General features: G+C 45.7%; 1 protein-coding gene across 1 annotated transcript in view; it reads left to right on the plus strand.

Moving 5' to 3' along the window:
* Positions 1-44: 44 nt before the first annotated feature.
* Positions 45-13658, plus strand: part of LOC104134390 (aldo-keto reductase family 1 member D1) — a 27779-nt gene continuing 14165 nt past the window's right edge. Inside the window, exons 1-11 of the mRNA XM_035903361.1 lie at positions 45-505; positions 1747-1863; positions 2550-2627; positions 3268-3390; positions 3886-3986; positions 4138-4219; positions 4756-4839; positions 5577-5659; positions 6401-6442; positions 9952-10033; positions 10563-10628. Coding sequence (XP_035759254.1) covers positions 368-505; positions 1747-1863; positions 2550-2627; positions 3268-3390; positions 3886-3986; positions 4138-4219; positions 4756-4839; positions 5577-5659; positions 6401-6442; positions 9952-10033; positions 10563-10628 — 996 coding nt within the window. The 5' untranslated portion in view covers positions 45-367. The remainder of the gene's footprint in view (positions 506-1746; positions 1864-2549; positions 2628-3267; positions 3391-3885; positions 3987-4137; positions 4220-4755; positions 4840-5576; positions 5660-6400; positions 6443-9951; positions 10034-10562; positions 10629-13658) is intronic.

Here is a 13658-nt window from a genome sequence, read left to right on the forward strand (position 1 = left end):
TGGGCTGAGCCCCCCGGCTGGCAGCTGCTGGGGGCTTCCCCTCTGAGGAGCGCTGCGGGGAAGGGAGGAGGCCTTGGGCCGGCCCTGGAGAACGGCCCTGGTGTTGGGGCCTCTGCTCTGCCAAGCTGTTGGGCTGAGCCCTGCCTGGGAGTGGGGTGGCAGAGGAACGGCTGGCTTTAGGCTCAGGAGCCTGTGCTCGAGATGTGTATGGACCCAAGACAGCCCTGGGGAAAGGCTCTGCTTAAAGCCCCCTTGTGTGTCTGTCTACCTTCTAGCTGCCTAAGGAGCAGTGAGTGAGAATCCCAAATCAAGATGTACCATACCCTTTTCCCTTCAGTCCCCCCCAGGTAAGGTGGAAGGTGCAGTGATGGCTGCCATTGATGCTGGGTACCGCCACTTTGACTGTGCCTACGTGTACCAGAATGAGAAGGAAATTGGAGAAGGGATTCAGCAGAAAATCAAGGAAGGCGTTGTGAAACGAGAGGAGCTCTTCATCGTCAGTAAAGTAAGGAATGGATAAGTCTTGGATTGTGGACTGTGGTATTTTTACAATAGGAAACTAAAGTAGTTTTATGCTGCAGTGTTGGGGAAACTTGTAATGTGAATGATACCACTCCTGATACTATTTTCTTCTTTCACCCCATGAGCACAGTGTTACAGTTTGTTTCCTGTCCATTGATAGTAACTTTTACTATTGTAGCCATTGGATAGGAAGAGAGAGGTCCCTGAGCTTTGAGCAGGGAGAAGAATCACCCTTACCCTAACTGTCTGGTGGCAGCTTGCTTCTCCAGTCAATCTGACAACACTGTAGGAACACAAGACTGTGATTTGCCCTCAGAATAGACGGAGAACTTGAGCACCACAGCTCTGCTGTGGTCTGCCAAGGAGACCCAAAAGTGCTGAGGGATGGATGAGGAGAGGCCACCTGCAGACCAGCTGGTGCAGCAGAAGGGAAGCAGAAAAAGGTAGAGTGGGCCAGGTAGCACCAAGCAAGGGAGAAACCTGTAACGCAGAGGTCTGGGATCCCTTGCTTTCATGGACTGATACAGATGCAGGACCAACTTGGTAACGGCACCTCACTGACTCCTAAAGCGTAGCACAGGAGATGAGACTGGCAGTGGCTGGTGCTTGTTCCAGCAGCTGGGCTTGTGGCCCTGCCAGAGGGGTGTCCTTGCTGTGTGAGGAAGATGAGGTTCTGGGCACCTTGATATGGCATTATCTGCTCGGCACACGTCCCAGGGAAGGTGTGGCTGGTGGTTCTTTTTCTCTTGCTTACTAAGGAAAACAGGGTGTTTAGCTGGGTTCTGAAGTTACTTCTTACCTTGGTAAAGGTTGGTGCCAACCACTTCTTTGGGGCTTTTTGGTACATTCTTGGCTTTGCCTGCTAAATTCAATGCAGGAGTTCTAGGCATGGTCAGGAACAACAGATATATGGCTTCATTTAAAAGCCACCTCTTCAAAGGCAGGCCCTGTGTAAAAGCAGGCAGCACAAATGATATCTTAACTAATGGAACTAGAGGACTTTATCTGCTATGATCCTACTCAAATACATGTGCTGCCACGTCACATCCTGCCTTCAGTGTCACGGGCCATCCTGCTCACAGAGCAAGCCCCACCTGAGGAGCACTAGGATCGCTGCATTCCACATGGCCTTCCAAAGAAGATGGAGCATTCCTGTCCTGTGCAGGAGAGCACCTGAGAGCTGTAACCCCAGAGGTCACAGTGTGCCTTGGTTTTTTCTTCCAGCTATGGTGCACCTTTCATGAAAAACCTCTGGTGAAGGGAGCGTGCCAGAAGACTCTTGCTGACCTGAAACTGGATTACCTGGATCTCTACCTCATGCACTGGCCTTTTGGTTTGAAGGTACAGTAGCAGCAGTGTCCTTGGCTTTGTTTCTTTTGAATGCTGCTTTTGGGGGTCTGTATGGCTTTACAACCCAACAACTGGTCTGATGGAGACAGTCACATGCCTGTTGTGTACTGCTCTGCTGCTCAGCTGTACTTTGGCCACCTGAGCCAGGCTCTTGATATCTGCCCTTGAGACTGTTGCTTGCATACCCCTTTGATCCTAGGATTGATGGTCTGAAAACTAGTAGCAGGTCTCCACTGCAAGCACAATATAGGCTGCTCTCTCCCCTTCTCTTATGAATCAACGTCTGCTCATCTCAAAATTGCCCTTTGCAGGGAGGAGGGTTGCACTTTGCTGCATGACAGAAATTTTCATCTATGTTCTAAGTGGGCACAAAAGACCAATACATGAAGTGAACATGTATGAGACTGGAAGCTACGGTTCTGAGTGGTTTGCTTCCCTGTAGGTGTTTGGGCAAGTCATCACTTTGAGGGGTCCAGCAGAAAAAAATTGTCTTTATGGGAATGCTTACTGGCAAAAATGCCTCCAATTCCTCCTGTTCCTCAGAAGAAATGACTGAGTATAGACAAGAACTAGTGTTCTTGTCTGCACTGTAAGTTTAAGCTGTCATGGCTGTAAGGTCTCATGGTATTAAGCAAGCTTCGCAACAGATTTTCAAACATATTCTTTGCTGCTGACAGGCAGGGGAGGAGCTGTTTCCCACAGATGACAAAGGCATGTCTATACCCAGCAACACAGATATTCTGCGTACATGGGAGGTAAGTTCAGCCACAGTGGAAGAATCACATCTTCTGTCCTCAGCAGTGGTGTTAGTTTCAGCAGTCACAGCATGGCTCATGCACACATGCATAATTAGCTGGAAAGAATTCGCAAAAGTATGTGGTAGCATTCAAAAATGTGCATGTTTAGTCAAGCTATTATTCCTGTTCACTGTGGATTAGCGTCTTAAATCACTGAGCTGCCCAGTCACTTTCAGTGGAGCTGCAGATCAGACTGAGGTTAGAAAGTTATTTACTTGACCATAACTGTAGATTTTATTTTTACCACAGTTCTCATGCATGTTTTGAACTGCTCAAACAGATTTTGCAGCAATAGACAGTTAGGTTGTGATCCTGCCATCCTCCTAGGGCATAGCCCTCCAGGGCTGTGACAGTAGTAGGCTTAGTCATCTTTTCCCTGTGTGACTCAGTGAATTTCAGTCTCAGCAATGATTTTGGGCTTTCATGTGATAGACTACATGGCACAGGTACTACCAGTACCCACTTTTACCCTTGAGAATCAAAAACTTGGCAAGTCCAGTTTTGTGCTTCCCACAAAGGGAAACAAGCCAAATCAGAAAGAACATATTCAGGTCATGCCTTATGTGCTGGATGCTGTCTTTGCTCCCCTTTGCGTTAGGCCATGGAAGAGCTGGTGGATGCTGGTCTGGTAAAAGCAATTGGTATCTCCAACTTTAACCGTGAGCAGACTGAAAGAATCTTGAAGAAGCCAGGACTGAAGCACAAGCCTGCAAATAACCAGGTAAGCTGCTAAGGGACAGCAGGTGAATAGTTTTCAGGGATTATAAAGATCTGATTACAGTTAAATGAGGAGATGGAAAAGGGAGAACAAAATAGATGCAGCATGTACTCTGAATCATGCTCTGTGGATGTGTTTTGGTACCAAAAGGACCAGAGTATTTCCTTTTTGTCTCACCTTGTTGAACCACTGTTTACAAATGTTGGGCTATTTCCCTATGAAGCATTCTCTCTGGAGGAATAAGGAATCCAGATGCAAACTATCATTCTGACTCTAATAAGTGACTTTTACAAAGCTTCTCAGAACAAAATCCTAGAAGCACATAAGGACCTGATATAAAAGTTGGTGCCCTATAGAATTATGGTCTTGTATTGTCACACAGACCACATGCAGGGTAGGATGAAGGCAGCCAGTAACCAGGATTTGGAGGAAAATCTCTGGAGCGTGGGAACACTACAGTAGTTTTACAACTATCAGTCTCTACTGCTGTGTTGACAGATTGAGTGTCATCCATACCTCACTCAGGAGAAGCTGATCAACTACTGCCAATCCAAAGGGATCACTGTGACAGCATACTGTCCCCTTGGACGCCCTGACAGGTAATTTCCAAGTGGGTTAGTGTGGTTTAAGTTTGAAGCATTCAGACTAATTGAATGAGTAATGGTGCAGGTGTATCTCTTAATTATTTATGCTAGGTAGAATCTTTCTGGAGTGATTCTTTGCCATTTCTTCCTTTTTGTCTCTGTGTAGGTCTAAGCCAGAGGATCCTTCCCTTCTGGACGACCCCAAGATCAAAGAGATTGCAGCCAAGCACAACAAAACACCAGCACAGGTAGGTGCCAGATAGTGGGTATCCCGCTCCTGTAACACAGCCATTAAGAAAATTACATCAGAAGAGCTGGTACACCTTCTGTGTTGCCTATAAACTGTGGCACTCTTTTCTGGTGTTAACAAGCAATGCAGGTTGCTTATTACGTGGCTTACACTATATGCTACTATCTCTTTGGCCCTCAGCCAGAAAAAGATTCTTGACCCATCCTCAGATGTCGCTTCCCCTCTCAAGTCCTCTTGCAGAGAATGAAAGCCTTGCACAGACTGCTGAGAGTCCAGGTGGGAAGAAAAGCAATTGACTGTCCCAGAGCTGGATGGGAAAGGAGGCCTTCCATGTGGGCCTCCATCACCTCTCTCTTTGCCCTCCAGGAAGAGATACCTAGGCCACAGGGACAGGAATTATGGGAATTGTAGCTCCACAGAAAGGGTTTCCTTCTACTGAAATAGACACTTGATGGCAAACAGGTATAGGAACAGGCTCTGCTTCCTCCAGAGCAGGAGCCATCCTCTCTCTGACTCAGGGGTCTGTTCCTGCAGGTTCTCCTTCGCTTCCAGATCCAGAGAAATGTGATTGCGATTCCCAAGTCTGTCACACCACAGCGCATTGTGGAGAACTTCAAGGTGAGTGATTACGAGTGACCGGGGTGCTGCCCTGCAAGGATGGCATGGCTGTCCCCTGCAGAGCAAGCATTGATCCTTTCTCACCCTTCCCAAGACCTCCTCAGGCAAGAGGACTGGGCTTGTTCTCTCTGTCTGGAAGCTAGGGCTACAATGAAAACTACAGCTGGAGAAGATAGAGCTTTTGGAAACAGTATGCTGATAACCTTATCAGTCACCTTACGTAGTGTCTCCCGTGACTTGCAGATAAAGTGGCAGGCAGGGCTTGGAGCCCGAGCACAGTAACAGTCCTCAAAATATAAAATAAGCAATGTTAAGGGAAGAGTCCTGGTGTCAATAAACCACATTGCTCCTCTGACTGTTAAGTCAGGTTTTTTCCTGATATTGGACATCAAGATTTCAGAAGTAGCATAGCTGGATTTATTGAAATATGAAAGCTTTCCAGATGTTTCTTTGGAATTGGAGAGAAATGGATCTTCCATGAATAGAGTGGTTCTGCAACACTAAGTGCTTGTCACATATCTTAGAACAGCTGGCACATGTAACTGCAACTGGCTATCTTTGTTTGTTTCTTCCCTCTGCTGGTAGAGTCTCAAAAATCCACAGATACTACTTTCCCTGTCTCACAAAGCAGTCATGTCTAACCAGCACCCTTTCTGATGTGAACTTCTTTAACTTTGTGAATCTTGCTTTTGATTTGATTTGTTCAAAGAGGTGATTTCCAGCTGTTTCTCTTTTAGGTGTTTGACTTTGAATTGACTAAAGAGGAGATGGCAACCCTTCTCAGCTTAAACAGAAACTGGAGAATCTGTGCAATGGTCATGTAAGTGACACTGCCTGTTTCCTTCAAACTATTACATTTTCAATAATCTTTATCCTGATCTCACAGGTACTGGTATAGCAGTTTAAATAACAGATGCTTCATCCCCCAAATGATTTCAGATTTCAAAACATACAAAATTTAATGTCTTAGTGGAGTTATATTTTCACTTTATTGACTAAAGGATGAGTAAGTCATACTACACTCTTTACTCATTGTGAATCCTTTCACCAGAAAACTTTGTGCCTAGAATTCCAACAGGAGGGTTCTAGTTGATAACTTCGGCTATGTCTGATTTGGAAAAATGAGCATTAGGCAGTTTTAAAATGACGGTAATTTTCTGTGAGTTATAAACTGTCAGCTCTTACATAGGTGGCTGGGGGGGGAATGACCACCTTAAGTGCAGTATGAAGAACAACTGCTCACAGATGTGCACCTTGGAAGCCTATAGCAAGACAAGAAGTCCTGGCTGAAAGGCCACAGAAACTGCTATTTCCTCTCTAAGCAGTATGAACTCTTGATCTAGAAAGTAACTTGGTCCCACCACTATTCAGTGCCTGAAGAATAGGAAAAGACTTGAACTTGTTGGTCATGTATGCCATCTCTATGCTAATAAGCCTCTTAAATTCATTTTGCAGTTAGAGAATTCAGAGTCTCCCTTGAAGGCTCTTCTGTACACCCAGTGTAGTTCTATATAGCATTTCTTCAGCCTTGAGAGTAATCTTCCTCTTTGATTTCCTCCAGGTGCAAAAATCACAAGGAGTACCCTTTCAATGCAGAATACTGAAGATGGGTTTTATCCTGCCCTCCTGCAGGCCTCTGGGGTCTAATGAGCTTCTACTGCTGCCTGGAGTTGTCCACTACATAGCTTGCACACTGTATCTCTCCCGCCAGCAAAGGCAGTATATGTATTCAGTGACTTTGTTCAGGTTTTTCTTCTTTGGTGGAAGGAAATAGTGAAATTGTTCTAAAGAACAAAATATGGGCTATAATCATTCTCTACTCATTAGATGAGTGTCTCTGCATGGCTGAAATGGCAAAGCAGAAAATGCAAAGAATGAACTAGCAACTGATTTTTTTCATCTTCTATCTTGCATCAACACTACTTAAGGCTGCAGGAATGTGAACAGGGAAGATCCATTCTGAAAGAATTAACTATGTAATCACTGCCCAAAGACAAGAGATAAAAATTAACTTCACTTCTAGGGCACAGCCCAAAGCTTTCTGGGAAAGAAGAATAAATGGGAGAAAAGTCCAGCCCCACAGATGCATACCAGCTCATATGGGGCCTTATTTCAGTTGCATTCTTTTACAGGCTGAAACTGGACAGAGATTAGTGTTCAATTTTATTCTTACCCAAAATAAAAACTGCTTAGATTACTGCTGATTTGGAAGTTCTAGTCTAATGTGAAAAACTGACAAACCAAGCCACTTGCATCAACAATGTTATAGAAACCATCATCTGTATTTAACTTTAAGTGATGTCACAGGAGCATCAAGATCAGAAGCTGAAGCCTTGATCAGAGGCTGAGTAACTTGGTATAATAAGCTTTGGTTGGCAGACCAATGCTGACAAGAACACTAGAGTATGACAAGCCTTACTATGGACTGTAGGTTGACAAGCAACAGAAGACCAACACCTGAAACTGCTGGAAAGCTGTATAGTGGTATCACTGTGGACTGATTTCATTGGTAGCCTGTGCTGACACCTGGCTCTAAAAACCCAGAGTGACAGAAGCTGGGGGGAGAGGGGAGATGGGAGACAGTCTTAAGCAGGTATCTGTTACTGTATAGAAGCAGAGGGTGCAAGGTGGAGCTGCCTGGAGCCTGACACTGGAGCAAGTGTTACATTCCCTCCAGGCTGTGCTGTGCTGACTCACTGGCACACTTAACTGTTTCAACAGCACGGCACTTCAAGGATGTGTAAGTGCAAAGTGCCTTGAGCTGGTGGATGCAGGGCACAGCAGTACAACTACTGTGTTCTGATCTATAACATCCACACCAGATGGAGCTGTAGGGTCTGACAGAAGCACATGTAACTTTGAGTTATATCTTGAGTGACTGGGTGGTCTGGAAACTTCTTGAGAAAAAGATGATTAACGAAAATCTGCTTTTGTAATGGTTGTTAGTATTAGGACCCAATGATGACTGACTTACTGCTTGTGCCATAGTAACTTCTATAATAATTTAGTGTGCAATAAATGAATACTTACACAAGCTTGAGCTGTTTGCATTGTATGTCATTAGCTTGTAAGTATGTGTGCATGTATGAAAGATGTTTGACAGATGACAAAGGCTGAGAGGCGGAGTGTCACAGGAACACTAAGATATTCCTTTGATCAGAGTAGAATAACTGGATATAATGAACCATGGCTGACCAGCCTTTGCAAACAAGAATTGTGTGAGGAGTCTCGGTACATGTGAGCTATGGCTGTGAAAGGGACAAGAGAACAATACTTGGAAGTGCTGGAAAGCTATATGGTGATAGTGTGGACTGATCTAACATCATCTAGCTTTAAAAACCCACAATAAAGGAGACTATGGGGAAACATTACTACACAGATATCTGGAATGATGAGGACAGAGGGTGTAATTTATGTGTTAGTGCTGAGCTGCTGCCTAGAGGTCTGAGTCAAGTGTTGTATTTCTCCCAGGTGAGACCACGCTGACTCACTGGAGTGGTAGGTGGGGGACACAGAATATTACACCTTGTGAATTCTTCCAGCTATTGTTCTCCTGCAGCTTTCACAGCCATAGCTCAAATGTACCCAGACTCCTTCTGTTCATATGTAACACTCCCTGACAGGCTATTCCACCATCAGCCTACTTGGTGAATTCAGCTTAGCAGTGTCATGTTGCCTGGTCCTCCCTACCCAATGACAAATGCAAAAAGAACTTATCCTTTTCATGTGATTAAAAATAACAAAGCTTTTGTTTTCAAATGAGGTGTGAACAAAACTTAGACTTTTGGCTTGAGTGTTATGGTTATAAGAGAGAGAGGACAATAGACCTCAGATACATTACAGCTTTAGGTATTGTTGGTACTTACTCTCATTCCAACAGGAAACAAACACAACATGCAAATAGTCTGCTCAGTACACTGATATATTGAGATTGCATAAGATAGTCTAAAATATGTATATATAAGTCCTTGGAGTATATCCAATATGCTTTTCAGATGGAGGTCATCCAATGATTTCCACCCAAAACTTCCAAAAGAATGTAAGATTCAACCTCAAGATGAGGCAAAAAATATGGAAGAGAGATTGGAGTACAAATCCTAATGCTAAATATTACTTTTCATTGGCAAACAAAATGAGCAGAATTTACAAGGGGCAATGCTTGCCCCTTTGTTTTTTGGTGTGTTGGTGGGTTGTTTTGGGGTTGTTTTTTTTTAAACACATTTCTACATTTGAGACACTCTGCACCGTCCATACTTGTCCTTTACTCCCACGTCACATGCAGCAGTCTTTCAGGGGGAATTCATCTCGCGTAACTTCAGGTGTCCACAGTGTAGATGCAAGCAGCCACCTCAGGGCCAACCTCTAAGCTCCAGTCACAGCCCAAGAGATTTTTGAGCAAAACAAGGCAGTAGCGTTCAGTGTGATTCGTTATGTCCAGGGCCAGGGCTGCTCTTGGCTCTGGCCCATCTTGCCCTTCAGGCTCTCCAGACCTAACACAGTCTCTCTCCCTCTCCTGCAAACAGCGGTGAAGTCAGCTGCAGTCACCTGCACTTAATGGACATAAACCCTTCCTGGGACAATTCCCACCAATAAAACCCCCAAGACCTATAACATCTGGAGTCAAAGCACAAAACTGCTGATATTCATAAACTGTCAGCATACTACCACTAGCTTAAGCATCCAGGAAATGCAGAGCAGAGGCAAGCTGGTACTTCAGCTGGTCTTCAGGCTGCCCTGAAAAAGCAAATCACAGGCATGGCTCAACTTGTTAAGTAAGTTGCAAAAAAAAAAAAAAAAAAAAAAGGGGTGAAGTGCATATTGCATAAAAAAATGTAGCAGTCATCACAAAAAGGGGACAGCCTACTAACAGTGCGAGTGATCACTCTTACATTTCAAAATAGCGTGACTTCTCTAGAGGGAGACAATCTTTGTCAGGACAAGTCTCCACATGACTTCTGCTAAACCTGCGTACTGTCCCCTTGGCTCTCCTGACAGACCATGGTAATTTGTGAGGTAGCTGGCATAGATTATGCTTGAAGCACTGAGACAGTAAGTGCACCATTAATCATTCATCGAAATACAGATTTCTGTTGCTACCTTTCCTCTGTGTAGGGCTAAGCCAGAGGATCCTTCCCTTCTGGATAACCCCAAGATCAAAGAGATTGCAGCCAAGCACAACAAAACATCAGCACAGGTACGTAGGTGCCAGACAGTGGGTACCCCCTCCTGTAACACCGGACAGCTATGACAATGCAAAGGACAGGCTGGCTCTTCATTCCCTGTCAACTGTGGTGCTCTTCTGTGATGTTAAGTAGCAACACAGGTTTGCTTACTATGTGGCCTTCAATGTGTGCTTGTAAGGGCTCTTTGACCGTCAATAAGAAACATTTTCTTGACCCATCTTCAGATGCTGTCATGTTTTAGTCTTCCCATCTCAAGTCCTATTGCAGAGAATGAAACCTTGATAAAAATCCAGGTGGGAAGGAAAAGACTTGATTATCCGAAAACTGGATGGGAAAGGTCTTCCACGTGAGGCTCCAGCACTTCTCTCTCTGCTCTTCAGGAAGTGCTACATGGGCCGCAGGAATAGGAATTATTTGAAATGCAGCTCTGTAGAAGCTGGTGTAGCTTAGGGAAAACAGATGTTGGAACAGGCTCTGCTTCCTCCAGAACAGGAGGAATTATTCAGTTTTCTGTTCTTATCGGTTCTCCTTCACTTCCAGATCCAGAGAAATGTGACTGCGATTCCCAAGCCTGTCAAACCACAGCACATTGTGGAGAACATCAAGGTGAGTGATTATGAGTGACCTGGGTGCTGCCCTGCAGGGATGGCATGGCTGTCCCCTGCAGAGCAAGCATTGATCCTTTCTCACCCTTCCCAAGTCCTCCTTAGGCAAGAGGATTTTTTGCTTACAATCTCTGATTGTTCAGAGAGGTGATTTCCAGCTGTTTCTCTTGTTAGTTGTTTGACTTTGAATTGACAAAAGAGGAGATGGCAACTATTTTCAGCTCTGTCAGAAACTGGAGAGTGTATATAATGAACACGTTAAATGGTAGCATTCAGTATTTGGGTTTTCCAAACCCTTATAGTTATGAACACTATGTACACAGACATTTGGCATCTAAACATTGCCTAGAATGCTTGAAAGCCTGAGACACTGAAAAAGTGACTGGTGTGTTCCCAGTGTACAAATGGACAATATTCTGCCTGTTGCAGATAAAACTTTTTTTTTTTTTTTCCAAACTAAAACTTCCAAAAGAAGATAATATACAACCTCCTGGGCCAGGAACAAAATGTGGCAGAGGGATGCAGTGCAAGTATTTTTAGTACTTCTGTACAGAACTAATAGACGTTAGCCTATCGCAGCTGAATGAAAGAAATGAGAATTTCCTTGCTGTTCTGTTTTTAAGATGCGCTTTGTATTTCAGACCCACTCTGCACAGCGGTACTTGGTCTTTGCTTCTAAGTCACAGGCAGCTGCTGAAGTCTCTCTGCTGGGGAATCATCTCCTCTAACTTTAGGTACTGACCTCAGGGCCAACCTCTAAGATCCAATCACAGCCAAGGAAGATTTGGGCTGAACAAGGGCAGCAGCATTCAGCACCATCCATTACACCCGTGGTGGGAGCTGCCCTTGGTTCAGACCCAACTTGCTCTTCAGGCTCTCTAGACCTCACGCGCCCTCTCTCCTGTGAGCAAAGGTGAAACACACGCAGGTCAGCTGCAGTCACCTGCACTTCGGGGACACAACAAAGCCACTCGGCGCTTTCCCCTGCGGGCACCAGAGGGCAGCCAGCCCTCAGAGGAGACCCGCATTGCACAGCCCCTGCCTGCCACCAGCCCCTGAGCTCCGGCCACAGCCCCCAGCAGTGCCGGGGACCATTTCACACGCCACACAAGCCGGGTGTCTGCTCCCCACTCAGGCCCTCGGTGCTGTGCCCAAACCACTGGCCTTCCTACCGGCCCTGCCAGCTTTGGGGACCAATTCCCCAGGCAGCACCAAATGCTCTGAGCCCAGGCCACCCAGCCCAGGGCAGACGCTCATGGATGATGGCCTATCCTGCTCCAACCATCTCCTCCAGCAGCCCCCTTCAACCCAGCCACCACCTCCCACCACCCCAAGCCCTCCCACAGCACTGCAGCAGTGGGGGCTTGCTCACCCCCACAGGGGAGCAGCAGGACCTGAGCCCACCAACCCCTTTGGCCTCTCCACCTCCAGCAGATCTTGGCCCCAGAGGCCACTGTGCAGACACAAAATTCCCAGCAACCCAGTGACAGCAGAGTCAGGCAACTGAGCTCCCCATACACCCTTACATGCACGGACACCCACTCTGGAGCATACCTGGCACAGGGAAGATGTGCAAGGCTAGGTCTCAAGGAATCGATCCCCAAACTTCCTTCTCACCTGATACTTAAACTCAAGCCATCAAAACAATCAAGGTTCCTTTATCAACATCAGGCGAGATGAGGAGTTATTTGCTTTTGTGTCTCTGTCACCTTTCTGTTTCCTCCTACTGGGCAGGCAACCAAATGCATAATCATGAAGCTGCACATTGGGTTTCATGGGAAAATGGTAAAACCTTTTTGTTCAAGAAAAGGGGCACCTTAGGACCTTCTTTCCAAAACTTCCACTTTCAATTAATGAACATGTAATCCAAGGACATTTGTTTCACAGCTTCCTGAAGGAAGCAACGCATAAAGCCCTCGGCAATCCCCAGGCTGAGGTAAGAGCTCTGCTGAGACCAAACACACATTCTTATTGAACAATAAAGGTACAGTATTTGCTATGATGCAGGGAGAGCCAAAGGTTTAGACCACTGTCTTTTCAGTGGTGTACCTTCTACAGTATGGGTCACCCAAGTGGCCGCAGTGCCTTCAGGTGTTTGCTTGCTCCAGCATGGCTCATCCACCAGCTGCAGTCCCTTTCAGCATGGACCTCCTTCAAAGAGTGCACCTGTTTCCAACAGTGTGTCTGAGCTAGGGCATGGTGGGCTCAAATTTTGGCGTGAGATAGGGTGTTTGCATCAGTTTTGGGGGTAGCTGGAATTGGTTCTGGCTGGCACCGAGCACGGTCTCTACACAGGTCACCACTGCCATACCCTGATATGCCCTGCAATTTATGCCCTTTACATTCCACTCCTCACCTCATTGAAAAATATATTAAGAATTGTTTCACCCTTATATAAACTCTAACATCATCTAAATCTTAATATATATCCATTATAAACTCCATCCCTTGTCCCTGCAGACCAGACTAGTGTAGTTAACATCTCATCAGTGTGAACGTAACACACATCACAAACCCACCCCTTCCCCAGCAGACAAAATTATCAGGATCAACACTGCAACAGTCTTAGCATATACTTTCCAACCCCTTTGAAAACTTTTTCCAAAGTCAATCATACTATGGGACCCCCAACATTATCCTTGGCTAATCTCTGTCTATGTCTAATGTCTGTCTTCTGGCATGCTCCCTCCAGTACAATACACGTAAGTGACTCCTTGACGTCCCACCAGCTTATCAGATGATACCAGATGGGTGGTAGTTAACTGTGCTCAGACCTTGGAGCTTTCAGGCCACAGCATCAGTGATCAACACTTTTTCAGGGTCCCTTCCCCCTTGCCTGTGAACACAATCCAGCAGTCCAAGCAACTACAGTCGATTACCTCTCTTTTCCTAGTCTCTCTGTGGGGGTGTCTCATCTGTTGGGTTAGCAGGATCAGGCCATTGCTCCACACAGGACTTCACTACCAGATCCTAAAGCCTTCCTCCCTTGTGCAGGGCAATGCTTGCAAGTAGAAGAGAGCACAACCCCCCC

The sequence above is a fragment of the Egretta garzetta genome, unplaced genomic scaffold, assembly GCF_000687185.1.
Source record: "Egretta garzetta isolate BGI_Z169 unplaced genomic scaffold, ASM68718v1 scaffold511, whole genome shotgun sequence".
Taxonomy (NCBI): domain Eukaryota; kingdom Metazoa; phylum Chordata; class Aves; order Pelecaniformes; family Ardeidae; genus Egretta; species Egretta garzetta.